The sequence below is a fragment of the Poecilia mexicana genome, unplaced genomic scaffold (genome assembly GCF_051168715.1).
Source record: "Poecilia mexicana isolate PSO_F unplaced genomic scaffold, ASM5116871v1 scaffold_16, whole genome shotgun sequence".
Taxonomy (NCBI): domain Eukaryota; kingdom Metazoa; phylum Chordata; class Actinopteri; order Cyprinodontiformes; family Poeciliidae; genus Poecilia; species Poecilia mexicana.
In genome coordinates, this window is record NW_028263385.1 from 26,804,920 (window position 1) to 26,832,327 (window position 27,408).

The 27,408-nt window shown below is 38.7% G+C and overlaps 1 protein-coding gene across 1 annotated transcript in view; it reads right to left on the reverse strand.

The window, feature by feature from the left end:
• The window catches only part of eif3ea (eukaryotic translation initiation factor 3, subunit E, a), a 34,837-nt gene extending 19,032 nt beyond the window's left edge, over positions 1-15,805 (reverse strand). Inside the window, exons 1-7 of the mRNA XM_014990409.2 lie at positions 15,674-15,805; positions 12,388-12,505; positions 12,027-12,144; positions 9,746-9,788; positions 8,179-8,283; positions 3,114-3,239; positions 2,664-2,788 (exon numbers count right to left, since the gene is read on the reverse strand). Coding sequence (XP_014845895.1) covers positions 2,664-2,788; positions 3,114-3,239; positions 8,179-8,283; positions 9,746-9,788; positions 12,027-12,144; positions 12,388-12,505; positions 15,674-15,763 — 725 coding nt within the window. The 5' untranslated portion in view covers positions 15,764-15,805. The remainder of the gene's footprint in view (positions 1-2,663; positions 2,789-3,113; positions 3,240-8,178; positions 8,284-9,745; positions 9,789-12,026; positions 12,145-12,387; positions 12,506-15,673) is intronic.
• Between the last annotated feature and the right edge of the window lie 11,603 nt (positions 15,806-27,408).

The following is a 27,408-nucleotide window of genomic DNA, read 5'->3' on the forward strand; positions in this document are numbered from 1 at the left end:
CAACCACAGGTCAACTTGCTAAGGGCTGAACACAAGGTACACAATGTTGTTACAGGCTGATTCTAATCCCACGCCCGCTCTGGAGTCATGGTGCTGTTGGCACAAAAAAAAAAAAAAAACTAAACACACACATCCCTTGGTTCTTGGTCCAAACTGTCATAAACTCACATCACCTGTATCGTCTAAGCCCGTCTGTAACAGGGTAACTTTGAACTCAAACCTCAGCGACCACATCAACTTAGAAGAGAGGAAGCCGAGTGGGTCTCCCTATAGCAACGGCTGGAGAAAACACATGGCGCTCAGAAAAGCAGTACTGACAACAGTTTAATTAGGCGAATCAATGAAAGGGACAGGGAACCTGTGGCAGCTGTGATGCCAGCAGCGGGTTCCTCTGTGAAGCCTTTCATTGGTCGGGTTTTGGGAGGGCTCCCTCCTCCTCTCTGGAGCCAACCACAACGCTTCATGCTGTGGCCTTGATTAACTTACACCTACTCACTCCAGAGGGGGCCCCAGCCCCCAATAACAACAATTATCACAAGAGTCTTAAAATGAGAGAGTCTACACTATTTTTATGTCAAAATTTAAAAAAAAATTTCTAGCTCTCTTGGTCCTTTTCATGCTGTTTTTGAAGTGTAGATTAAAAGACATATCCACGGTCGTTTGGGTTCATAATCTGGAAAAACCACAGAGTCAAATGAGGGGCTGAGGGGCTGAGTGGCACGTCGCTGTGAAGGAGGCACCCCGTAGGAGACCCTTCAGTTCAGACCCATTCATTTCTGACAGAATTTGAGGCGGCAGTCGCCTGTTCTCACCCAACCAAGCGACCAGCGAAATTTGTGCACGTGAAATTTCAACTTCGTACACATAGATGTGACGCAGGAGCTTGCAACGCAATAAGAGAAAGTTGAAAACTGTTCACTTGTCACTGTGCGTTGGGTTTCACCTCAAGAGGCGATGGCTTTGTCCGATAGCTGCCGTTTGTCAAGCCAATAGTCCTCAATGTAGACGTCTTTCTCTCTGTTTTCTTGCGTTAAAAGTGTCAACTTTGCATCATTCTGTAAATAATGACATTTTAATGCAACGCTGTATTAAAACTGGCATTAAAAGTCCATTAAAAGTGTCAACTTTGAATTAACAATGTCATTATTTGCCAAATAATGACAACAGTCAAACATTCACGAAGAGTCCTTCGTGTTCATGACAGGTGTTATGTTTATGACGCTGTCATGTCAGTCTTATGCACATACCTTCAAATAAAGTGTCACTTTATATTCGTCTTACACAAAATGTATATATTTTTTGTACAGTTTTGGTTTAATTACTCCTCCAAATATGTTGTTCTTTCAGAAAACTGCCTTTTCTTTTACTCTATATCCTCCAGTTAACGATTAATCGCTTACTAAATTAGTTGGCGATTATTTCAGTGATCACGATTAATCACACTAGTCATTTTAGCCCTACTTTTATTTCTGGAGATTTATTAGGTCAAACTGACTTAATAAATAATTTTGGTGAAATGCAGCCTAAATGCAGAAGTCACTGGATACATTTGATATTTGCCCATTCAGCACCTGGATAATAATAATCATGCTTCACTGAACATCTTTCTTTCTCCAGCAGCCCATGGCGTCTGTCAATAGCGGATAAACAAGGCTTAGGACAAACATCTGCTGACTGCAGGGGTAAGGGAGGTCAGATGTGAAGCTGAACCCAGCCGCTGGTCACCGACTGCAGCCAAAGGAAGTGCTGGTCAAGGGATGGGAAACAAGAGCGGAGCCAAGCCTCAGCGGGGAAAACATGGGGTTTCTACACTGTGAAAACGCAAAGCACACAAAACTACCTCAGTTTGTCCAAAACAGATGGCTGGGTGAGCGTTTCATGAGTAATTATTGGGCAGGCCTCCTTAATCATCTGCAATAAAATTAAAAACTGAGCAAAATTCAGGGAACCAGACATTGGAGCGTGCTGTGTTGTGGTTTTCGGTCATACAGTCTGTGCAGCCCAATCATCTGTACAATTATACAAGCCTGCAATCAGATCGGACGGGGGTGGTGGTGGTGGGGGGGGGGGGGGGATGAGTAGGAGGCGCGGGGCGAAGACATCAAAATAGGCGGCGTGTAAATTTTAACGCACTGTGTAAAGTTTCCGATCTGTGATACACATGGCCCGTTTCTCCACTTGGAGAGTAAACAGACCACACGGAAAATACACACACTTCTGAAACCACTTTAAAAATACCAGCAAGGTTCATGGAGAAGCCCGGCACCCAGAAAATTGTTATTAAAGCAAATAGTTTACTCTACATTAAATTTTTTTAAAAAGACGGCATCCCGCCAAAAAAAAAAAAAAACAGAGGAGCTGTTATTTTTAATACTTCGCAGTTTGGAACATCCAAACCACGTGCGACTTCATTCAAAAACCAGTGATGCAAGGCGTTCGTAAAATGTGTTGGTTTTTTTTAAACAGCAAGACAGATTTTTTTTTGTAAACAGAGGTGATTCTTACCGACCACATCCACTTTCGGTGCAATTTAAAAAAGGGCCAATCAAATTTAAGTTTTCGTTGCATAAAGGAAATGCATTTAGAAGCAACAGTTTGCCATTGTTGGGGGGCTTTAATGCAACTGAACAAATAAACTTAGCTGGAAAAGGAATTGTACTTACTGTGGTTGGTAGAGAAACAGATCAATGATGTTGTCTCTGCCCTTGGGGTGGTTGAAGAAGACGAAGAGCGACCAGTGAATGAGCCATGTCCGCTGCTGGAGAGACTGGAGAGGCGAGCTCACCGACTGAACAAGACCAGACCAGCAAAATGTCACAAAAACATACGCAAAAAAAAAAAAAAAAGCTTATAAACACAAATATACAAGATTTAAAACTCTTTCTCCAGTGAGGTACAAGGAAAACGAAATCTTGTGTGCTTGCCCTCTAAATGGCAATTAAACACCAACAACGCCTTCATACAGAGATCCAAGTTCTTAAGTACTCAGATGAGAGCCGGCAGTAAGAAATAAAATGCCACAGCAGAGCTGTTCTGCAAGTGAAATGTCAATATGGGAGTCTATGTAAGGGAATCTAAATGCGGTATCAAATTCTGAGAAGTGGGGCATTTACGTTGTTATCAATAGTCTCTCTCAGGCGGGTCAGGTCCTCCATGGCTGCCTCCCAGTTCTGCATCAGGATCTCAGAGGCCAGCTTGCCCCACAGCGAGTTCAGGGCATTCCTGTCTGTAGACGGCACCTTGTGGGGGACAAGTTGACATTGTACGCTTGTTAAAAAAAAAAAAAAAAAAAAAGTGATGAATCACAACAATGGATGAAATAAAGGCTCAAACAAACAAACAATTTTTATAGGATCTTGGAGTAGTCTGTGTGCTAAACATGTTAGACGATGCAGAACAGAACTCGACAGTAAAGACCAACAGATCATGACAGGCTGCTAGAAAATAAGTGCTTAAAGGTGTTTGTGTGCTTTTTCCATTCCATTCAACAAATGTAGGTGTTGGGAAAATATGTCTGTTCATGTAAAACACTGACTTTGAAACTTAAAGAAGCATCAGCTACCCGACACTTTACACTGCCATCAGCTGACATGAGCTCCTGTTACTCTTCACAGGGCAGAATGGCAAAAATCTAGAATATGGTGAGCACGATTTAGCAGAGAGCAAAATCCACGATTAACCAAATAATCTATTTGATTAATCGAGATTAATCGATTGTTGAAATTGTTGTTTGCCTAGAGATCAAGGTAGCCAGAGCAGTGATTAAATCAGGACTCTGCAAAAATCATGTACATTTTGCATTCAAAAATGAAAACCTTCTTCCTCTATGTTCTACCTAAAACTCCTCCAGTGGCAGTTTTAGATTTTTACACAAAAAAAAACATTATAACAAATTAGCTCAATACTGTCATGATGTTAAGTTGAGCAGAAAGAGCAGAGCTTTTCAGATGCTGATTTTAGATGTTTTTTTTGCTGTAGATGCATCCTTTGCTACAAATCATCACTAAAGTAATACTTTTGTTGCATTTCAGGTAACAAAATTTTTCTTTTCTTACTGAAAAAGGAGCTGGATTATTCATTTATTTGAAACTTTTAATGCATTCCTAATTTTGTACAAAAAATCATCAGAATATAGAATAACTGATTACTAAAATAATTTCAGATTGTTGTATTTTTGGGGTTTATGTCTCAAATAAAAGCAAGTGGCTGAAACTACATGTTTTTATATCTATACTGTGATAATATGACACTGTAGATAACTCAAGGTGATCAAGAAACTTTCTTCCTAGTCACATTCAGGAAGAAACTAAATGTGTTTATTTCGTTAAGTTTTTGGTGGTTTTTTTGTTTAATTTTTTTGTGTTTTTTGGGGGAGTTTTGCTGGTGGCAAGTAGAATAAGCAAGAACTCAAATGTATTGTAAAAAAAAAAAGAAAAAGTTTTAAAGATTGCAGTTTTGTTGCTTGTTATTTTTAGCTCAACTCGGACAATAGCACAATTTTCAGCATTATCCTCACTCACTCTAGTCAATCTTCTTCTCATCGTGGGTTAATTAGAATGAAACCTGACCCGGCTCGGACGGGGACATCGCTGAGAGGATAATTACTCTCAAACATGTTGCAGGTTACCATTTGTGATTTCCAGAACGGCCCAAAACAAACAAAAGGAGAAGCAGGTAATGAAACGCAGGTTGCAAAAAGCCCTCTGATCCTCAGCTGGTAGTGGACGCTGGGCTGCACCCCAAGGCTCATGGGAAACTCAGACTCACATTAGTCCGTGGTAACATCAGACGGCCAACGCTGATGACATGAGTCAAGCAGGAAGTGAGGGTGGATGTCTGCTGAGTGTCCAGAGAACTAAACTGACCACACACCCCCGGTGCATCAATTATGAAAAAAAAAAAAAAAAAAAAAAAAAAATACACAGATGCAGCCACTTGAAGTGGTTGAATAATTCTGATACATCAGTTTGAATGAAACATTTGTGGAAACACAAAGGGCAGCACTGCCACTCTGGCTTTAGAGTAAAGGTCAGGGTTTCATCTGTAGAAGTGTTTTATTTTGTTTCCTTTTATCCCCCCCCCCTCTCTTCTGGAAGTCCCTGCCTGCTACATTTGGCTGACCTCCAGGTCATTATGGCAGCTTTCTCCACACACACAGAGTCCGGCTTTTTTACTAGTGGCCACGCTACAAAAGTCTCAATACCTGGGTTTTTCCAGCAGTTACCTTAAGTTTCCACTGGGTTTGTGAAATGGGTACATTTTCCCTGACTGACCAGCAACAATAAATTTACTGTGCTGGGGTTCAGGCGGGACACCCAATCTTTATTCTTAACATCCAATCCCTGCATTAAGTGATGATATGAATAAGTTGCTCTTTTCGGGGGCCTGGGCCGCACTGTAACAAGACCTGAGGCATGGATTTTGCAAGGCTGGCTTGCTTCGTTTAATTGACTGGGTTTCCCACGTTAAATGACTTTATGGAGCCTCACCTCTCCCCATGGAGGAGGTCTGGTTGGGGGGTAGGAGGGAGATGGTGGGGGGGAACACAGACAAGGGGCTTGTGAGGATGGGAGGTCCACAAAAAGAGAGCCATACACTGACTAATGAAATCCATTTCTACCTTTTCCGTTCGCCTGAAAAGCCTGCCGCATTGTCAAGTTTAGCCAACAAAAGATCTAGTTACAGAGCCCGATCCTGGCCTGAACTTTACACCAGGGGTCCGACCGACTGTGGGGTAAGAGATTTTCTTTAAGTCTACGCTAGACTTTGAGCAACTGAGCTCAATTAGAGCAATTTTGGTTTGTTTAGAATGAGCCGGAGAGCCACAAACAACTGCTGGAGGAACAGTTTGACATAACTTTTGCGAGGGGGGTTTTGGGCACTTTTTTAACGGCTTTTTCTCCTCTTGTACAAATGACTTGTCGCCATGGATGTGGTACGGTGGAGAGATAAATAAACAGATCCACTGTTTTTTGGGGGAGCGGCCAAGTTTCCGAGAAGAGACCTTTCACGACAAGCCAGACATCAATGACGTCAAAAAAAAAAAAAAAAAGATGAGGAGGGATAGTGCAGAAGTGAATCTTAATTCAAATGAATTTGTTTTATCGCTGTTTTGGAGGAAAAAGAAAATAAATGTTGACGTTATGGCTGCCAATTCTTTCAGGCCTGGGTTTGGCCTGAGCGCTCTTCTTTCCCACAAAGCTAAATGCTGAACCAAAGTCAAACCGAACGCAGCGGACAACTGGATGACATTTGGAAACCAGCAGTTATGTAGGCTGGTTGCACTGGTCATTAAAGGACCTTTAGCCAAGTTCAACTTCCTCACACTTGATGCAGCATCAAAGTTCACATCACAAAACCAAAGCCATTAGGAACTAAACTTTATCTAAGATTATTACTGTAACTTGAATTGCAAAGGGACTGAGATTATTTTGTCTCCTATAATAATGATTGCAGTTAAAGAAAGACTGCTGCACCTTCCTGTCTGGGAGCTGCTTTGTTTGCACAAACAATAGTTATTCAAATTGTACTAAATTTAAAAGCAAACATCCATTAATCAGGATAATGTTTTTAAAAGACTGTTTGGTCACAATACTCACTATGGAACTGCACTCAATATGAAAACAAGTAGGGCTGAAACAATTAACTGGATTCATAGTGATTAACTGATTATTGACATAATTGTCAACTATTTTAGTAGTTGAATAATAATGAGGTGGAGCATAGAGACTCTAAAACACGCCATTCGCTGAAAGAACAACATGATCAGAGCAGTAATTAAGCCAAAACTGTACAGAAAGTATATACATTTTGTATTTAAAATGAACAAAAACCTTTGTTTGAATATCTTTTACCCAGAGTTCCACTAGTGGCAAATTTTCAGCTTCATCCGATTCAAATTTTGGAAAGGGAATCTTCTGCTAGTCAATTATTAACTGGTTAATCACAAAATAAAACACAAATAATAATAATCACCAGAGTATTGATGTATCACTGCAGCATTGATGTTAAGTGAAGCACAAAGGGTTGAGCTTTTCACATGTTAATGTTTGAATTACTGTTTTTAGCTGCAGATGAATCACTTGCTCAAAATGATCTAGGATACATTAAAGGAATGCTATGTTATTGCTTTTTAGTTAATAAAAAGTTTAATTTTCTATTAAAAAAGAAATTACATCATTTGCTTACTTATTTTTTTTACATTAAATAAAATAAGCTTAAGTGGTTAAATGAAAAATCTGCAGAGTCTATAAATTTTTCCTCTGATTAATCATCAGAATAATCAATTACTAAAATAATTGTTAGTCACAAGTCTATACAGAGAAACCTTTATTTTTCTAAAGTGTCATCTGTACACATTAAATGGGACTGAAATGAAATATGCGTCAGCCTGACCCATCAATGAGTCATATCAAAACAGACCAATAATTCAAACTTTATTGAACAAAAACAACTGCAGGTGTGTGTTTTGAGACTGGAAGTAAAGCTGGATTCAGTTCCACTCACTCATTAGTCAAGCTCCCTCATCTTTGACTATATTAATGTCTTTAATGCCGTTTCTCAATCACATAACCCTCTGCAGCCTCTTGTAAGCTGCCTCCAGCACTGGCAGCCAAGTATAAAGTGTCTTGCATAACTAAGCAGAGAAGCTTGGGAGTCGTGACTGGGGACTCTCTGGCCACAGCTCTGAAATCAATAAGCTGTCTGGCGGGGCCCCGCCCCATGAGAAGAGTACAGACAGATTATGCAGCCTGCCGCTGATCATTTGGCCCAATAAAAGATCCAACTCAAGTACCACAACAGCCTGCGCTTGATATAGAAGATGTGGAGGGAATTAAAGAGGCAATAACTTGAGCTTTTCCAAATCCTGACATCCTCCGCTGTGGAAGCACTCGCATCTGACAGAATTTCGAAAATCCATCAATGCCTTTCTGAGGGCACTGAAGTTTGTAAAGATAAATTCTTATTCAGCAAATACATTTTATATTGTTCTGATTTTATACTTTGCCCACTATATTTTGCATTGTTTTTCAATTGATGATGGAATAACATCAGTTTTGCTCCTACAAAGATGAGTGAAGTTGGTGAAACTGATGTTCATATTTGAGAACAACAGAGAGGTGACACTAGAAACGACTGTGTAAATGTAAATGTGTGCAATAGAAGCTGGAAGCTCACCAAGACACGGAAGAAGTAGAGGTACTCGGCGGCACCGGAGTAGTTCCCGCACTCATACTGGAACTTGGCATATCGGTACAAGGTGTCCAAGTACTCCTGACGGAACTTCAAAGGAAATACAAATACAACCATTTTAAAATTCACCGTTGCTTAATGTGAAGATGGCAGAGAAACAACTTATCTTTACAGGAAAAGCATTTATCCACTCTCATGCTAATTAGCCTGAATGATTATGACAGGCTCTGAGCGATGTGCACACAAGCATGATTTATAGCACTGAGACCCTCCTCCTGGCTCTGATTGGTTGTTTCTGACAGAGTTACGCATTTCTGTAGCTAGCACTGGGAGTCGGCAGAGGAGCTTGATTTTTCTCACAGATTCGTATTATATAGTAACGGTTTTAACAAATATGTGAAGAAAACTTTTTTCTTTATATAAAAGTTGCATACTCCAGCATTAAGGCCCAATTTCTACAGCATATTGGCAAAAAAAATTTGATTGGAGCTAGGTTTTGATTTAATTTCATAGTAGCACAATGTATAACTGTGAAACTGAAGGAAAAAAATCTCTAAAAACAAAGTGAGTCATGCATTTTTATTCAGCTGCCTTAGGATGAATACTTACATCTGAAGACAAGTGGTTGTAAAGATTTTATTTTGAAAGACAGAAAGAAAGACAGGCAAAAACACAGAAAAGAAAAAAGAAAGACAGAAAGAAAAAGCTTTTACTTAAATGTACAGTACAGGAGTTTATAATGTGAGCCATTCATTGTAATTAAAATGACAATTTTAATTTTAATCATCTATCCTTTTCCTCCAGCTTCACAGTTATGCGTTTTTTTGTACTGGTTTATAACATAAAAGACATTCAAGTACGTGGCTGTCATGCGACAAACTGAGCAGAGCGCAGGGCATGTGAAAGCTTTTGCAAGACGCTGTATGCGCCAACATTTACTGCAGGATATCCCATCAGTGGGATTTTTCTCCCGACTTCTAAATCTGCCATCCATGGCAACATAAAAAAAATAAAAATAAAAATATTAAAATGCATAAATATATAGAGGGCGGTCGCTTCCAGCATGCAGGACGGTGTTTGCTGATGTGCAGCATGTCAGCAGTACCAGCTGATGTCAGAAACCCCCCAAAATAAAAAGCCTGTGCAGCAGCAGGTTGAGGGGCCCAGCACCCGGACTGGGTGGAGGTACGCTGAGGATCGCACGCAGGGTCAGCAGGATGCCGGAGCGGAACGGGACCGATGGAGGGGAGGGTAAGCGGCCCGACATCACGGTAAATATAGAACCTCCGGCATTCTTGCGGCTCCATCCACGGGTTCCGAGCTATTCCGTTTATTCTTAACAATTCACCACAGAATGTAAATGTCCACAGGATTTGTGCAAGCCATACAAACCCCGAAAATGAGTTAAGGGTTTTGGGAACTAAATCTGCTGTTCCCTGCTCAGCCCTGTCCCTTCCCTCCTGCTTTGCCCCCGAAACGACCACGAGTTCACCCAGAAGCCATGGGAAACGCTCTGGAGAAGCGACATGTCAGCAAATGGGGCTCAACTTACGTTGTACTTTTCTTCCAAATAGTCAAAGAGCATTCGACCGTCCCTGGAAAACACAAAAAAAACAGAAAGAGACAAGTTCCTGTAGTTAGAGCCAGTTTTGAACCGAGTTGTCGTCTGGCTGACATTTCAGAACCACCTCCAGGTATACGCTTCAACTTGTGGTCGAAAACAAGAGGAAAGTGTTCAAATATGTGTGATGAGCTGTTTATTAGATTTGGTTTTGGTTTGATGGGAGGAGTGGGGATGGGGGTGGGGGAGAGGGTGATATTTTGCATGGTGAATAAAGTGAAGACTGATTCCTCAGCCCAGCCTCTGTGTCTCTCTGGGTTTGTCAAAAATCGAGGAATGCACTGGCTCCTTTGGAAACCGTTGTATCCCGAATGCATTTTACTACTTCGCCGTCGACCAAAAAAATCTATTTATGTGGACACCACATTCAAACTATGTGTCTTTCTAGGGTAAATTCAGTTTTATAAAAAAAATAAAAAAATAAAAAAAAGAAGCCGGGAACGTGTGAGTGTGAGTTTGCTGGCGCGTATGTGTGGTGTGTTAAATGAATTTTGCTCTGAGGCTGAGGCATTCCCCAACGGTTTGCAGGCCAGGTTGAAGCAGCAAGAATGCGCCGAGGTTAGGAGATGGGCGGTGTGTGTGTGTATGTGTATGTGTGTGTGTTTGTGGAATGGCGACCCGCTGGGTGTTGCAGAACAAAGATTCCACAGATTGATTAGCGCCAGTGACTGCTGCGCTCTTCAACACATCCAGAATCTCTGCTTTGGGTTTACCAGTGTGTCAAAAGTGAGGAAACGGGAGCGTTACATTTGGACTACGGCTGCAACGATTGTTTTAATAGATGGATTATAGGCCTGTCATAGTAACCAATAAATCAATTAATTAAATGAGAAATCATTTCCATTTGTATGACGTATTGATTTTCTCCTTTCTTCCTTCTTTATTCCAAAAATGTGATGACAAGAATCTTTAGTTTGGTCTCAACTAGTCACTTTTTTGAAGGGCAATTTTACTCACGGAGACTAAACGCAACACGTCTGTTGAGCAACGACTCAACACTTTCAGTTCTACACTTTACTGACACAAAATTTTGCATATCTATATGTATCTTTACTTAGATGTACGCAACAAAATCAAAACAAGAAACGTTATGTGCAACATGTTTGTAACTGTAATAATTAGTATCCTAGGAATAACTGCTTTTTGTCTTGTTCGGTTAAAAACTGTTAGAATCTGTTTGCACATTTTTGTTTTTTAATTCATGTATCAAACACCCTGCTATTTATTCTGAGGTTTCTCCAGGACTAAAAGCCTTATTATCTCTCATTGTCTAAATTGAGTGCATTTAAAAAAAAAACTGCATCAGATATTAAACAAAAACAACAAAAATAAATATTTTTTTTCTGTCACATTTTTTGTGAATCTGTGGGACTGAACTGCATGTACTCAGTAACCCCAAAACACTGCACCAGTTGTGAAGTTGTTGCTTATTAGCAGACAAACACAATGAATCAAACAACAACACTGCATATAATTTAGGACATACTGGCAAAATAAAAAAGCAAACTGCCTGTTGGCCTTGGAGACGGATCTTTGGACCATCAATTATGAGATTATGATCACGTTGGAATCCGACAGACAAACAGTGAACACCTGATGAATAAAAACAAAGCCTTCTCAATGTTTTACTGGTTACAAACTACAAATCTGCTAAAAAACGTATTTTAAACCAATCTGTCTTTTGAAGAAAAAATTTGTTTGATTGGGTAGGAGATGAGCGATATGGTCTTGAAAGTTTTGTTATATTTTACTGTAAAAATGATGACAAGAAATGTTTATTTCTTCTTTTTTAGGTAACTGTATGACTGTGACTGTGTGTCACAGCATTTACAGCCCAACCAACACAAATACGGCTCTGGACAAACATTCCTATTGGTAGTGTGCTTCTTTAGGACACCAGTCACACAAAGAAGTGTGACTTGTATCACTAAACTGCACACAATGTTTTCAAATTTATTGATATTTATTGATGTTTTCAGTGGATAAACAGTAGAGAAAATAATAAAGCCATCGACCCAACAATAAGGATAAACTTTCCCTGCAGATTAAGTTAAGATACCTTTCCAAAACACTAAAAGATTTTTTTTTTCCCCAACACTTGGTATCTTGAATCTTTCTGCGACTGTTCAACCAATTTAGCTCTCTAAAACCAAAGACAATCTGACAGATATCAAGAAGTCTAAGGTTTTTTTTTTTATATTTTTGGCCTCACCTGGAGGACTGCATCTGCCTCGTCGTCTCCGGGTCCTCAAACATCTTCACGATGGGTTCCGTCTCCCCTTGCAGCTGCTTCAGCTGGGCCACCACCTCCGTCCTCTTCTCCCTGAGAGCTGACGAGATGATGATAAACAAAGATATTAGTTACGGCGGCATCATAAAGCGGCGTGTACGGAGTCCGGACCCCAGCGCTGGAAAAGGGCTGTAAAATAAAAGTTTACTGCTAAATCGATGCCGAATGGAGTGAGGGGTGTGCAGCAGTGGCCCTTTTATGACGTCTATCAAGCGATATTAACCATACTGACTGATTTTGTGGCTGTTAGATATGAAGATGGCAGAGCGCCGTCGACGCTTACTGTGGGGAATGTCCGTGTCGTTATAGAGGTTTCGGTAGACGTCCATGGCGAAGTCCACCATGTTGGTGTCACTGAGGAGATCCAGTTTCCCACGGAGAAGTTCCTCCTCATTGTAGATCTGGAAATTTGTCACAACTTACATGAGATTTTTTAAAATAATAATAAATAAATAAAAGTCGAATTTTTGAGAGCCAACATATAAATAAAAAGCACAAAAAAATGTCTTTTATATTAATTCAATCCTTTGTGTTACTAGAAGCATCCCAGGATTTTACAATTAGGTCAACTTGAGAGCTGGCAGTTAAATGACTTTGTAAAAACAGATTAAAAGGCCCAAATTAACTCAAATGACCATAATTAAATCTTATTTTAACAAATAAATGTTCTGCCTAATTTAGCATTCTTTACTCTCTATTGTGTTGCTAGAGGCACTTAAATGGTGCTTAAAGTGAGCAGCACTTTAAGAATTAAGCCTTTAATTCTGCCCATATTCTGTCATCATTCAGTATATGAATTTCTATTAGTCTAATATTGCAAATTGGTAATTCATGCATTATGAATAAGTTCCTGATAGCTCTAATGGCGAATAAAGTAGCATGTCACGATTCCAAATTTTGCTTGTCCCAGAAATTATTAAGATAAACGATAATATTGTTGTTCTGAGACAATTTTCAAGTAGCATATTGAGAATGACATAATAATGTAAGCACCCTCTCTAAAAGGTCAATAAACTTGAATTTCTAAAGAACAATTAATGCTAGAGCTGGAAGACATTTTAAATATCCAAAATAAATAAACAACAGAAACAATAAAGTTAAAATAATTTAAAAAAAAAACACCATCGAAACCAATACATGTAGTGTATTCTAAAGTGAAATACTGTGAAAGATTTAATATGATTCTAAAAACATATTCTAAGATAATAGAAAAAGTTCATCAAGACAAAGACAAAAACAATTACAATCTTTCCCCATTAGCAAATCACCCACAGCCACTATAGCTTTAAAGAAATATTTAAATAATATTAATCATTAGGCTCAGACAGGTGAAACAGGCAAAACTGCCAGTAAAGTCTTTTGTCCCATGATAATGGAGCTAAATTTAATACATCATGTGATTAACTGATTTATTGATTTACTGTGACAGGCGAAGTCTCAAATACAGACAACAGAAATGCCCATTTGTCATAACTAATTGCTAATTTTTGTTAGTCTGTAACGTGAAAATAGATTTGTGGATAAAACGTGAAAAAGTTGAAGAAGTGTGAATACTTTTGGCCAGCCACTGAAGAGTCTAATACTTAGAAACCATAAGACTTGCTGCAAACACGCCTCCGAGCAGAGATGTGGTTTCACCAACGGAAATTTAAGACTTTTTAAGATCATTACAAATGGGATTTAATACTTATATCTCAAAAGACATGCACTAACTTCGTCTAGCCAACTTATGAGAAATTTCCACTTACAGATGATGGACGTAAAAAAAGCTAGCTAGCTAGCCAGCTAGCAAGTGAGACAAAGAACCCAGTGAGGATGTCTGTGTCGCCTGACAGAAAAATACATTGAATATACACGATTAAGTAGTCCTGCAGTGCCAAGATAACATTTAAGAAATTATTAACATATTTAAGGCTGACTGACCTTAAAATGATTTTATGACATTTTAAGGTCTTAATTTTAGGTACATGAACTTAAGACTTTTTAAGGATCCACGGACAAATTGTGCAAAGAAAATCCTCAATTCGTTCACTAAGGAAAACAAGCTATCCAAACCAACCTGGCCCTGTGACAAAGTAAATGCTCCTATTTGCATATCTGGAGTATAATATGATAATTTCTGGACATGGTGTTTTTCCTCTAAAAAGGTGTTTTCATCATTTGAATTCTGTTTGACACAATAACCTACATTTCTTTACAATTACAAAATGGATGGTAGATGTTTATTTATTTATTTTTTGCTTAGGAAGATTTCATTGGGTATAAACAATAAGTGTGAAAAAAGAGGTCGCATGAGCTATTATAACAAAGGGGACATTTCATAACTGCTTTCACAACTTATTATTACAAATAATTTAGTATTTCTTTACTTTAGTCTTCGATACCAGTTATGGTTGGAACAAGGGTGATGATTTATTGTATTTTCTATGTGACAATACAATGCCATATATTTCAGCTTTAAAAAATATATATACATATATATATGTATATATATTTTTATATATGAAAAAAAATTTATATATGAAAAAAAAAATATATGTTTTATATATATTTTTCATCTATATATGAAATGAAACATTAGATAAGCCATTTGGCAACAACACCTCATATTAATATAATTCTTCACAGTACTTCACCAAAAGCAGAAATAAACTAATATGTAATGTTATACGTAGCAAGATATTATTGTTGGTATGGGGTTTGTCCCTGAGAATCTATGCCTAACAATCATTCGGATTGACCATAAAATAAAGGAAAATCATATTAACACACCCGACTATTAAATGCTTGCTTAACATAATGTCTGTTGTGGAGTCATCCACAAAACTGTAGTTAATGCTAACTAACTTGCAAATGAACATAAAAGAGTTTGCCGAAGCAAACCAGGAGACTCTTGTCGGAAGCAGTTCTGATTTTGAAAGCTGAAAAGAATTACCCAGCTGTAAGGGAAACATAACATGTAAAGTATAAAGCTTCTGATAGCTAGCGCTACGTAGAGCCATTTAATGAGAACTTCGTTCATCAGAATATTCCACTGGGGCAGCTAAATCTCTTATTTGTACTACGGCACTCTGTACAAAATCTCTGCACAATATTTGGACACAAACAAAGCAGTTTAAAGCAAGAAAATACATATTTTAACGAACTCAGCATTGCTAGTGCTACTGTAAAGTTAGTATTACTACAGTGGACACTTCCGATTCATTCTCTTCACACATGACTCTGCTAAAATCTTAGCGTTTCTCATTCGTTATACTGGAGTTTATATATGCACTCTGATATATACATTTATCTTTGAAGTAATTTTATGTTTCAACAATCACTTACCACAACGTCTTACCACAAATAGTTGTATCCTAATTTTTTTTTAATGATGAATGGTGCTTTTATTTTGAAAACAGTTCCCCCTTCTTCCGCCTAAAGTGGCAGGATTTTACACGCGGGAAGAAAATGTGGCCATCTAATCCTACCCATGTTTCGGCTTCTCCGACTGTCTAATTCACATATTTTGAACAATTGAAACTACAAAAGACAGGAAATAAATGTTTTAATGTTTAACTGTTCCATACCTCTTTGACGGACAAGAACTCCAGCAGAGGAAAAACGAGATGACGGTCTAAAAAGTGGGCTATTTTCGTGGTGAGGTCGTACTCCGCCATCTTTGCGCCGGGGAAGAGGAAGTGAATTTGTGATGCAGCTGTATGCAGAAGGATTGACCAATCATAGACATTCTTAGCATCATCACCGAAAGAGAGAGAGAGGAGGAAGAAAACCTTGGAAATACATACTGGAATACATTTGAAATATTCAATAAACATGTAATATGTTGTCGCGTGAGTATTGTAGACAGCTAAACACATTAAAAATATTCTTAGAATGTATTAAACATGTACATTAATATATTATACTTCAACAAAGTATAACTTTACCAATATTTTTACACATTTTGCATCCAAAAAGTCTTTTTATTATTTACAACTGTGAAATGTTCAATAATGGATACCTACTGGATTTGTTATCTTAACTAGTTTCACATAAAATTAAAATAAACATTACAGGTAACTAAAGTCTTCCACATATTTGCAACATTTTTAAGATTGTTCTCTTTTACTGCGTGCTTTTAAAATAAAACTGACTTCAAAATACAATCTTATGTGCAAAAACAGTAGTGCTCATCATTCTTTATAAATACAAAGAAAACATGTGTATTTCTTTTCTAAGCTGTTTGATTTTCTTCTGATCTTTCTAACTGGACTTTTAGGGATTCTGGGACAAAGGTCAATGCCTTTGTTTTTTATCTTCTTCAAGGAACCTAGAGAATGTTCTTCGATTATTCTCACATAGTCCCGTTGCCTGTGTTTACATCAACCAATAGAAAACCTTGAAGGACTGATTGCTAAGGGTTAGCGATTTTTAAAATCTTTGGAGAATTTTTCAGGGTCATAGAAGGATTAGTCCCTATTAGGTGACCTTTATTAAGGGACATCTGTTGAAGTTTATCCTAAAGTTGCATTTTGAAAGTTTCAGGGAATCCTTAGGGAACATTCCCACAAAGTTGGGAAGGTATTGGGTCAGGTATTGTTTTACCTTCAGGAGATATTCAGGGAACATTAGCTCAAGGTTCTCCTGACGCTCCAGGGTCAAAGTTGAGGGTGACTTTTAGAAAATATTTCCACAAAAGTTGCATCACTGTAGTTAACAACCAGGGAACCTTTCAGTGAATATACCTATTAGATCACCACAGGTTGGTGTTTATACTGCAGTAGGGGAGACTCGCAAAAGATTCCCTTTTGCGATCAGATCACATTGTGAAAGTGGTGATTGATCTTTAGGGAACTTTAGAGACAATAGTTCCCAGAAATCTGCAATGTCTGTGTTGAAATTTACCTTCTGAGAACATTTAAGGAGCATTTCCTAAAGGTTCTCACAAAGGTTTGTAGATTAATAACCTTCACAGGATAGACCTAGAAAAGTCTTTAAAGGGAATTTTGTTTCGACACATACAGGGAACATTCCCATAATATCATCTGTGGATTATAGTTTATTTTGCCATTCAGGAGCGTTCCCTGAAGATTTCAGTAAAGTTAGTGTTTGCTGGTGTATATATATATATATATATATATATATATATATATATATATATATATATATATATATATATATATATATATATATATATATATATATATATATATATATATATATAATTTATTTATTTTACCTCCAGTGGGTTTTCCAAAGGATGCATGGATGCAAATTTTGGGCATCCTATAATTTCCTTGCATTGTTGATGCAGTAAAACATTTCCTTTGTAAAGGTGGATCCAAGTGAACACTTTGTTGAATATAAAAACACAGGCTTTTCCTCCAGACACCACCGATATTTCTCCTAAAACTTCTTTATGAGGCTGAATCCCTTTGAGGGCAAATACAGTCTCACTATGCCCTTTTTCACCCCCCCCTAAAAAACCCTCACACACACACACGCACGCACGCACGCACGCACGCACACACACACACACACACACACACACACACACACAAACCACCACCACCACCACCACCACTCGTGAGGCTGCTAAATTATAATAAAAACAACCATGTCATTTCCATCCGCCTGACTTTTCCAAAAGGTTAGAATGTCTTTACTGTGACTCCGGACCATCCTTCTTTGTCTTCCCTGTTTTCAGCAGCTGACACATAAAGGTGGCCATGTGTTAACCACGTCCTGCTGACAGCAGCCAATATCAGCCTCCAAATGGCTCGTCTCTAATAGGTTTCACTGCTACCTTGTTTTCTTGACAACCCCGCTGCGCTGTCCCGTGTCCCGCACAATTCCCCCCTTGTGGGCTCTGGTGAGTCTCTCTCACTGCAGCCCTCACTTCTCTCCTCTGGCTGATGGCAGGTAGAAATGAGTCACGAAAAGACAGCACTCTCTGCCCGCTGGTGTTTTTTACTGGGTGCTTCTGACACGGCCAGCTTTTGCTCAGCAGTAGTTCCCCATTTATAAATGAAAAGGGAGAGGTGAAAAATACATCTTGTACCCTGCCGAAATGTTTTATTTCAGGAAAGATTGTGCAATTACATTTTCTTATATTATCAGTGCTTTTTTTTTTTTTTTTTGCAGAGGCTGAAATGACTTTAGTCAATTTGCATGCGAGTACAGTGAAGTCTACAGTCCTTTGCAAAAACAACGCTTGCCTTGAACTTTTTTCATATTCCATCAACATTCTCAGAGTATATATTGTTTTCCAAACGGAAATCTTAAAAGTGCGAGTTGTTACTTAGTAGGGCAGTTGTTAGCTGCGGTTAAAGCTGTGTTGCAAAATAGATAAAATTCAAAGATAATGAATGGAGATTGTAAATTACAATTTTTATGTCTTGCCACACACCTTCCAAGCTGAATTCAGGCCTGGACTTTGACTGGGCCATTCCAAACCACAAATATGCTATTATCAGAACAATTCCGTTGTGGCTCTGACTAAGATAGTGTCTTTCTTTCACCCCAGTCTGAAGTGTTTTGTGGTCTCTAACTGCTTTTTTCTTCTGGAAGTGTCCTTTATTTAACTATGCCTATCTTCCCATAAACTCTAACCAGCTTCCCTGTGGCTAAGGAAGAAAAACAACTCAGAGCATGGCTAGAAAAACACCCCACCATGACCAATTGTTCATGGTGGGGTGTGTTCATGGTCGAATCTTAATTCACTAAAAAAAGAAAATACCTTTTACGCAAAGTGTCAGAAACGTATGACCAGACTGACGAATAGATCATAGTTTTAGCATATATGCCTAATCTCCAAATTAGTCGTGCCTCTTTACATTTAAAGTAATCTAATATTCTAATATTTTTCAGAGTGACCCAGCAAAAATCACAACTTCTATCGATAGAGGATCTAAATATTAGCTCAGTAGGTGTTCTAACCTTAAAAACTTGGAGCTCATCACCAAATACAAATAGCCAACAAAAATGCCAGTGCAAACTTTAAAGAAGCTTTTCAGTAGTTATAGGGAGGATTTGGTTATTTGTTTCTTTGTTTTTTTGGGCGGTGGGGGAAGCGTATACCATTTTGTCATTTTTTACAAAAAGATAGAAAAGAAGAATTTTCTCAAAACTGGTAGTCTTCTTTTATCTCTTGGGTTACATTTCAGAAACAAACATCATTGCATCAAAATAATTTTAGATCTAAACAGTCCAGAGGAATGGGTAGTTTTGATATTCACTGTGTGCAGGTGAATAAAGAGGTTTCTATTTAAAGGGAGGGTTATGGAAGATAGACTATGTTTAACAGCGTCATAGTCCTGTATCCTGTTTTTTTAATTTTTAAAAATTTGCATTATTGCTACTCTGACATCTACAGAAGTTGGCGTCGTATTTTTAACACAAAGAGTTCAAAGAACACATGGTTTCTTCTGGAAATTAGCTTCAATTTTTTATTTTTTTTTGTCCGCTGTAAAACATAAGCTCTTCACGAACCTATCGGTTTTCATAAACATCTGTCTCCTTGCATACTAAATTTCCTCCAAAATTACCAGAACCTAATAAGCGGTCCAACATCAAACAGAAATATGTGCACCATATTGTGTACGGTTACAGGTTAATGTGAGGCGTGCACTGGGATAATAATACTTATTCCACATTATTGAAAATGGAATAAGTAAAAAAAAAAAAAATACCATCACTGGTTGAGCCAAAACCAGTACACTCAGTCAGATGGGTTTAATACCGCAAATTATATCTAAAATGACAAGCGCTGATGTATTTTAAACAATGCTTTGATGGCCAAATTGCATTGGTTTCTCTTCTTTCAACCAAGAAATTCTCATAAAGAAGTGCCTGGGATGAGTACTTTGGAAAAACACACCACAGGATTCTTTAATTACTTCTGAGTTTGATTGTTTTTTCTGTCCTGAGGCCGTCCTTAATTTGTCAGTCACATGTAAATTATGTGTCAAAACAGTTTTCCTTAGCCCTCTTTGAAAAACTCCCGCTGGACATGTAAGTGAAAGAAACATCTGCTTCTTCTTCACTTCTTGAATTTGACGTCTCGTGCAGCCTTCATAACAAAATGCAAAACTCAAATAGTGCTCGACGCTAAATGCCAGCAGAACCTAAAATATGCTCAACCGGAGCCCAAGACTTTCAGAAAACTTTGGAAAGTGGGCGAAAGAAAATCAAATAATGTATACAGCGACCGATGGAAGGACAGGTTCATCCCACTTTTCACACAAATCCTAATGTCGTTACTGACATGTGGAAGATGAGTGCAGAGAACCGGTTAGAGAAAAAAATATGCTTTTAAACGCTTCAGCTTCCAACCCACAAAATAACAGCAGAGACCAGCAACAGCCCACTATCCCTGGGCGAATTCAATAAACATGGCTTCTAAGTCAATCAAAAATAAGGAAGCAATGACACCACAAATGCCCCTTAACAACAATAATATCGTTTTGACTGCTGTTTTTATTAACTTAACTTGGCAAGGTATTTAATATAACTACTACTTTAGTGAGTTCTGTTATTAGTACCATGGACATTCCTTGGAGAAGTTTATGTTCATTTTGTTATGTTGACGTTTTGGGGGTGAAGGTAGATTTATGTGAGGCATTTCTAAACAAATATTACATAAATTGTAATCATTTCATAAAGACCATGAAAATATGGATATTTTTATAGTAGAATTTTGGGTGGAACAATTAAATAGATTGTAAGTAGTTACCCAATTGGATGTGAAGTGCATGCAAAATAAATAACATAGATGGGCAACACTCAAGTATATTTAGATGGTAAGCGCCGCATTAGGTTGTATTTTAATTTTTTATGATGAAAATTGTCATCTGTCAATTTGTCATACACTTTTGGAGCCAACAGTCAGCATTATTGTTATCATTGTCTTTACACGTTGAGTTTACATGACACACATACCTCATGCATATGACATTTTGGCTAAGCGCTAAATAGAAATCACACAGACCAAGGCTTAACTAGCTAACTAGCTAAGCCTTGCTAATGGTTGTCACTGCCTACTATTAGCATTCTTGGCTATATTAGCATTGAAACAAGAACACAATCTGGTTGTTGTAGAGTAGACTGTGTTTTTGCTAACTGTGTTAATGCTAACTGGTTGTATGTTCAACAATGGGATGTAATGCTGAAACGAAAAGTCAAAGTTTAGATCCGGAAATGATGTCACACCAAATTTGAGCGTGTTCTTGTTGAGAGTAGTGAAAGCAGTTGGATTCAGTATTTACTTTGCTTCTTAATGTTATCACTACAAGCTGATTATAATGTATGTCTCCTCATTTCAGGTATTTAAATACCAAAAGAACATGTTCAGACATAGATGGATGACCTACTGTGTGATGCTGGTTGAACAGAAAATTAGAAGTCCTTATAGAAAGTATTGCAATAAAGCAGTCATGTTGTTTACTTGGATACTTGGTACTCTCCACATTTCCCAGTTGGCACTCTGATTGTAGGAGATGTTTTTGGTGTATTCCCAACTGGGAACTTAATAAATCCAACTTCCGAGTACAGAGATTTATCTTTACCATTACTTTTGAGTTTTTGGAAGTGACTAAGCTACTTCATGAATATCTATCTCTTTGCAGTTATCTTTATCCAACTTCACTGAGCTTTCAACACAACCTAAACACAAACAGGTTATTTGCTCAGGTCATTTTCCTCAGTATCCATCCAGGGTGCTCAGAACGAAGTTTGGACTAAAGACTCATCAAAACTTTATGCAAAGCCAGTAAAAGTGGAGTAAACATAAACAGCCAGCCACAAATTGAGAGTTTGCGAATCGAAGCATGCATGTTTTGTTTTTTTTTCTTTTTTCTGTAGGGTGATGCAGTTGCCGGCAGTGATGGTTTAGACCACACATGACATCTAGGTTCAATACGCAGATGCTGTCAGGATCAGCGACGCATTTCTGCATGCACCACGGTTATCCATCATTGTTCTTGTTTGCCTTGCAGAAAATACTTCTCAAGCCTTAATGGGATAAATTCAAAAGGGCCCTGATGCCCCCGGCCAAATATTCCACGAAAAACCTCAACTCTTCAGTTCTCTGAAAGCTGTCTTGGTCAACAAACGAATCCAAGAGAGGAAGAGGAGATGACACTGCCAAAGACACCCACCACTGGCCTTGCGTTAATATCTGTCAAAATATAAATCAATAGGATCTGAAGACAAATGACCGGGCATTTAATGCTGCAAAAGCCAAGCGTCCCTGGGCAGAGTCGTAATTCCAGCATCTCATATGAATTTCAATGATTCTTCTGTAAACTTTTTAGATATGCATCACCTCACTCCCGAGTGCACGTCAGGTTATAAATCAGGGGCCAGCCCTTCGGATTCATAGCCCACTGCTGACTTCAGCACTGTCACACTCAGTGGCAGTGGGATGGAGGTTATCGACCGGGCCTACGGGGGCTGAAAACAGTATGGATTCCTCGTGAACATCCATAGCGCAACATGTGTGCAACACATGTTCCACACATGTTCCACACCACAAACAAGGAGGGATTTGTTTCATCCAGATCTGCAATATCATACAAGAGATGCAGGGAAGCCAATCAATATTTGAGTCTCAACCTTTCCCCCTTCCTGCCTTTGCTCCTCTTATCAGCCACCATTTCTCCTTAGCTTTGTAATTTAGAAATTTAGAAGAGTAACATTTTAGAACCCATGGAGATCGGCATATGGAAGCGCTCCTTGCTTTTGGTTTTTATATTTCCTGCTAACTGGATTTGTGCGGCTTGCTGATGTTCTTAGGAACGAATCAGCTCTTGCAATACCATGAGAAAAAGTAAGACCAGATCACAATAACAGCACATCCCTCTGACAAAAGCATCATCTCTTATGAAGATGAGAAGCTCATTGAGTTAAAACATGTTTCAAGTTCTAGCAAAACAAAAAAGTGCTGGCAGTATGAAAGAAATCTACCAGCTGCCTGGACTTAGGATGAAAGTTCTGTGATTCTTGGACACAAAAAGGAACCTAAATATTCAATATTTGACTCAGAGTTATCAAAACTGCAGTATCTCTGCCAGATCCTCTCTTGGAAATCAACCTCACTCTTTTTTTTTTTTTTTTTTTTAAGAGCGCATGATGCTTACTTAAGGCTCAAATGTAAATGCATCCGCATATTTTTTTTTTTAATGCATTCCGATACACGTAGATCGCGCTGCTGATGGGGAAATCCATTAGAGGTTCTTGTAAATACACCACATCACCTGCTGCTTGTGCCGAAGCATTGTTGTCAGTAATCGTTTGCAATTCTGATGCTATATGCATCCAGATTTAATGAGAACAAACAATTAGTCCTTCAGTTCAGCCCAGCGACACAAAGGACCATACATGTGGTAATACTCCGGCTAACATTCTGCAATCAGGCAACCACATGGGGTGTCGGGGGAGCAATACTTTTTAGTATTTGTGCCGTGAGTGTACGTCAATTACCAGCAGGGTCCTGCTCTAACATGGAGGCCGACCGTTTTTCTTGGCTTCAGAACCGCAAGAGCGAGGAGAAGGAGCGCAAGGAAGCCGAACTGCGACATGTTATAATGTTCCCTGTCAGGGCTTCTCCGTCAGGATAAGGATGAGGTCAAAGGTGCAATCGAAGGAGTCCATCAAAGGCGAAGCATGCTCAAAGTCATCTGCGCAGAGTTATCTGCGGTGAGGTGAAAGCAGCTTGCTCAGTCAGGAGGCCTAATCAGATTTCAAAGCAAACACTTGAAGGCAGAGTCCAAACATCGCCGCTAATTGCATCTCCCTTCGTTTTCCTGCAACTCACTGTACAACACCAACATAACAGGGGGTCCCAGTGGACAGGAACTGTTTTCAAAAACCGCAGGGAGCACCTCAGCGTTACCTCAATTCCTGCACCACAACTGTTCACTTTGGAGATTGCCAACCCTGATTGCTTCTGTCAGAAATCAAAATATAACGTCTGTGAGGTATTTCTTCTGGAATATCTCTTTTTCTTTTTCTTCTCCTTCTTCGTCTTCTTCATACGTGGAGACCGAAAAGGAAAATATATACGTGTTCACCCCGGGTGTCATATGTTGGGGTTTCTAGAGCATGGAAACCTGGAAAAGAGCGAGTCAAGTAGCAAAGTTTGGGTGTTCAGATGACTGCAAGTGATCTGCTGTAATGTGACATTTATACGCAAGGGAGCTGCAACAAGTTAAACAAGCATTTCATAGTTCCCGATACATGCACTCATTATGGGCATGGATATTTTATTATGTAGGACTTTCAGAGACTCGTTTGAATCATTCATTATTATGAGATAAATAAAATCCGTAGCCTCAATGCTAGCTTGTTTTGCATGTTCCAGTTTTTATGTGGGTTCGGGTCATTCTCCTGTTGGAACGTCCAACTGTGTCCAAGTTCCATTTTACTTTTATGTCTGAAAGCCTCACCTAGACTTCTCCAGACAACATTGCTATTGTGGCTATCGCTCAGTTTTACTACTAAACTATTTTGCCAGATGATGTTTGACTCTTTTGGTAGAGGCAGCTGTAAATTTCATTTGAGGGTGTTGGTTTTGGAGCGGGAACTTCTTTCTTGGTTGTCACCCTCTTGGTCCAAATTGATGTTTAACTACTTTCACCACTAACAGTAACAATGGCGTTCCAGAACTTTTCAGTTCATGGTAAGCTTAAATTGTAATTGTTCCTGGGTTTGTCTTGAACATCCTAACCAATTTTTCTTCCTCTGAGGTTGACAGTTGAGGTCAGACAATTGACACTTTGGGGGGAAAAACCGAATGTATTATGAACTTTGTTCAAAAGCTCAATCCAGCACAATACACCTCATCCAATTTAAAGAAGCTCCATCAGTTGTGACAGGAAGAGTGGTCAATTATGGACTTAAACTGATGCAAAGATGTTAGCTGACACTGATGGCTATGAAAAAGTATTATTTTCTTCTGCATCTTGCTAATGAAGTATTAGGTAAAGTATACACGTCTCTATTAACTTTAAAATAAAAATTTTCAAACCGTTTTTCAAATGCTATAATGCAACATTTATAATTTATTATTCACATGAAAAACAAATGAACCTTAAAAAGGTGAAACAATCAAGTTGACCAAAGGGTTTGCATTCTCAGGCTTTCAGTAAGGTATTGCTTTGAATTTAATTTCATAATTTAATTTATGTTTTTTTTTCTTAACTTGACAACAATGCAGACATTCTCTAAGTTTATCATATTGTTCACAGCCCTCTTCAGGTGAACTGTCAGATTTGCTGTTGTATTTTCTTCGGAGTTATTCGGAAAGTTTGATTTCTCTCTCCTTGAGTCATCCTCCTGCTGATTTGGATGTATGGTTGGACTCAAAGGGAGACTTAAATTTTAAATATTTCTTTATTTTTTTTTAGCTTTTGGTTTTAAGCCAAATCGGACTGGTATCTGAAACAACATGTGATTGTGATTAGCTCTGCGATTGAAACTCCAGTTCCATCACAGCATCATCCTGCCAATACTACATTTCAGAGTGGGTCCAGCACAGAATCAGTCATGACTAATCGGTCGGAAAGTTACAAAAAAGCATCATAGCTAGAAGAAAAAAACATCCCAGCCCAAAATCACCACTGACCCAGCAGACAAGTGCCCTGTATGCCCGACTTCCAGTCCAGCTGTGGGTTCAGAGTACTTTTGGGGTTCAGTGTTGATTTTGTTTCGAAACATACCAGCTCTCCCACAGAGTTGGAATATGGCAAATTGTTGTTGCATGTAAAACACAAAAACTTCTGTAAATATTGCTGACAGGCTATGTAAACCAAATGAAAATTCAACTGGAACAGCTTTATTACTGGTTAACCAGACTCAATGTGGATATGTCAAGAAGACTGAATACTGAAGCTAAATTAAATGTGTTTCAGCAATATATTTGTACGAGGGTGTGCACATTTATACATTACTGCACCCTCCCTCCCCCAGCTTAGTTCTTATTTTTCAGTTGTACTGAAAGGAACATATGTCAGACTATATGTGGGAAAAGGTTTAGTTACATCACAAAAACTCTCATTTCAAAAGAGCATGGTAGACCTTGGAGAGCCGCCGTATCTGAACTAATATGTATAATTTTTAACATGTGTGGATCGGAGAAAATCAGCAGTGTATTCGGAAGCCAAATGGTTGTCCTTAGAAATAACTGAAATAGTTTATTTTTATTCATTTTTCCACACAGAAATAAAAAGAAGTGCATGTTCAAATGCCATGTTTGAAAGCCCCTAACTAATATGATTTTCATTCCCATGATGTGAGTATATGCAAACCTCTCAACTGTACTGTGTGTCAAGAGGATATTTTTCACCACCACAGCATCCAGCTGCATCTCAAAGTTATGAGCAGTGTATTCGCATATGGCTCTCACCCTCATCTCTCGAAATCCCAAGAGGCTCACCCGCTGCATGGTGTTTATTGCAGGTCATTATTAGGGCCCTGGCCCTCACAAGCACCTTGGCAGACAGAGGAAGCCCTCCACCCCAGAGGACAGAGTGTGATTGTTTTAATGTGGCCGCTTTGGTATTTGGTGCTCCAGCAGAAACCCCAACCACATATCAACCGACTGCCATGTGCAGACTTGAAAATTACAAGAACACCAATTGCCAGAGCTGAGCGTAACTTAAACTGTACACGGTGTTATTATTTGTATCCCTGGAAGGGATGATGACATTTCTCCTGCCAGCTTGCACTTGCCCATTACTGATGATGTCAGGCTGTTTTAGCGTATCAGTGTACCTAAGAGCATCTCTTCATTGCCCTTGTTGCCCTTTCTTGGAGGAATATCAACAAAGCATGTAACAGAAGGCTGTGTGCAGTGAGCAGCAGTGGATATGACATTACATCTCTGAAATGTCCTTTGTAAGCAGGTTTGTACTGACTACACATCAACAAGTGTGTAATGTGGTAAGGGAGAAGAGTGTAAGCAAGCATTCGCAGTAAAGGAATGAGATTCACGGAGGGTCCTCTGGGAATTTGGGATAAAATGGCAAATGTGCTTGAAAAGCAGTTCTCAGATTTTCCAGGGGAAAAAAAAAGTCATGGCACAGGCGGACCTTGTTATTCAATACTTTGATAAAGATTTGTATAAAAATTGATATGGGATACAGCCTCCTGGTAATCATGCTGCACTTTGCTGACTCCTATACAATTGCACACGTTTAGGTTTACACTGCATAGGACAAGCTCAAATTGGGATTGAAAGTCATTAGGAAATTACGTGCTCACCATGTTTACAGCTGAAAGTACTTTTTTGTGATGTAAAATATATGATTGCAAAATAGAATGT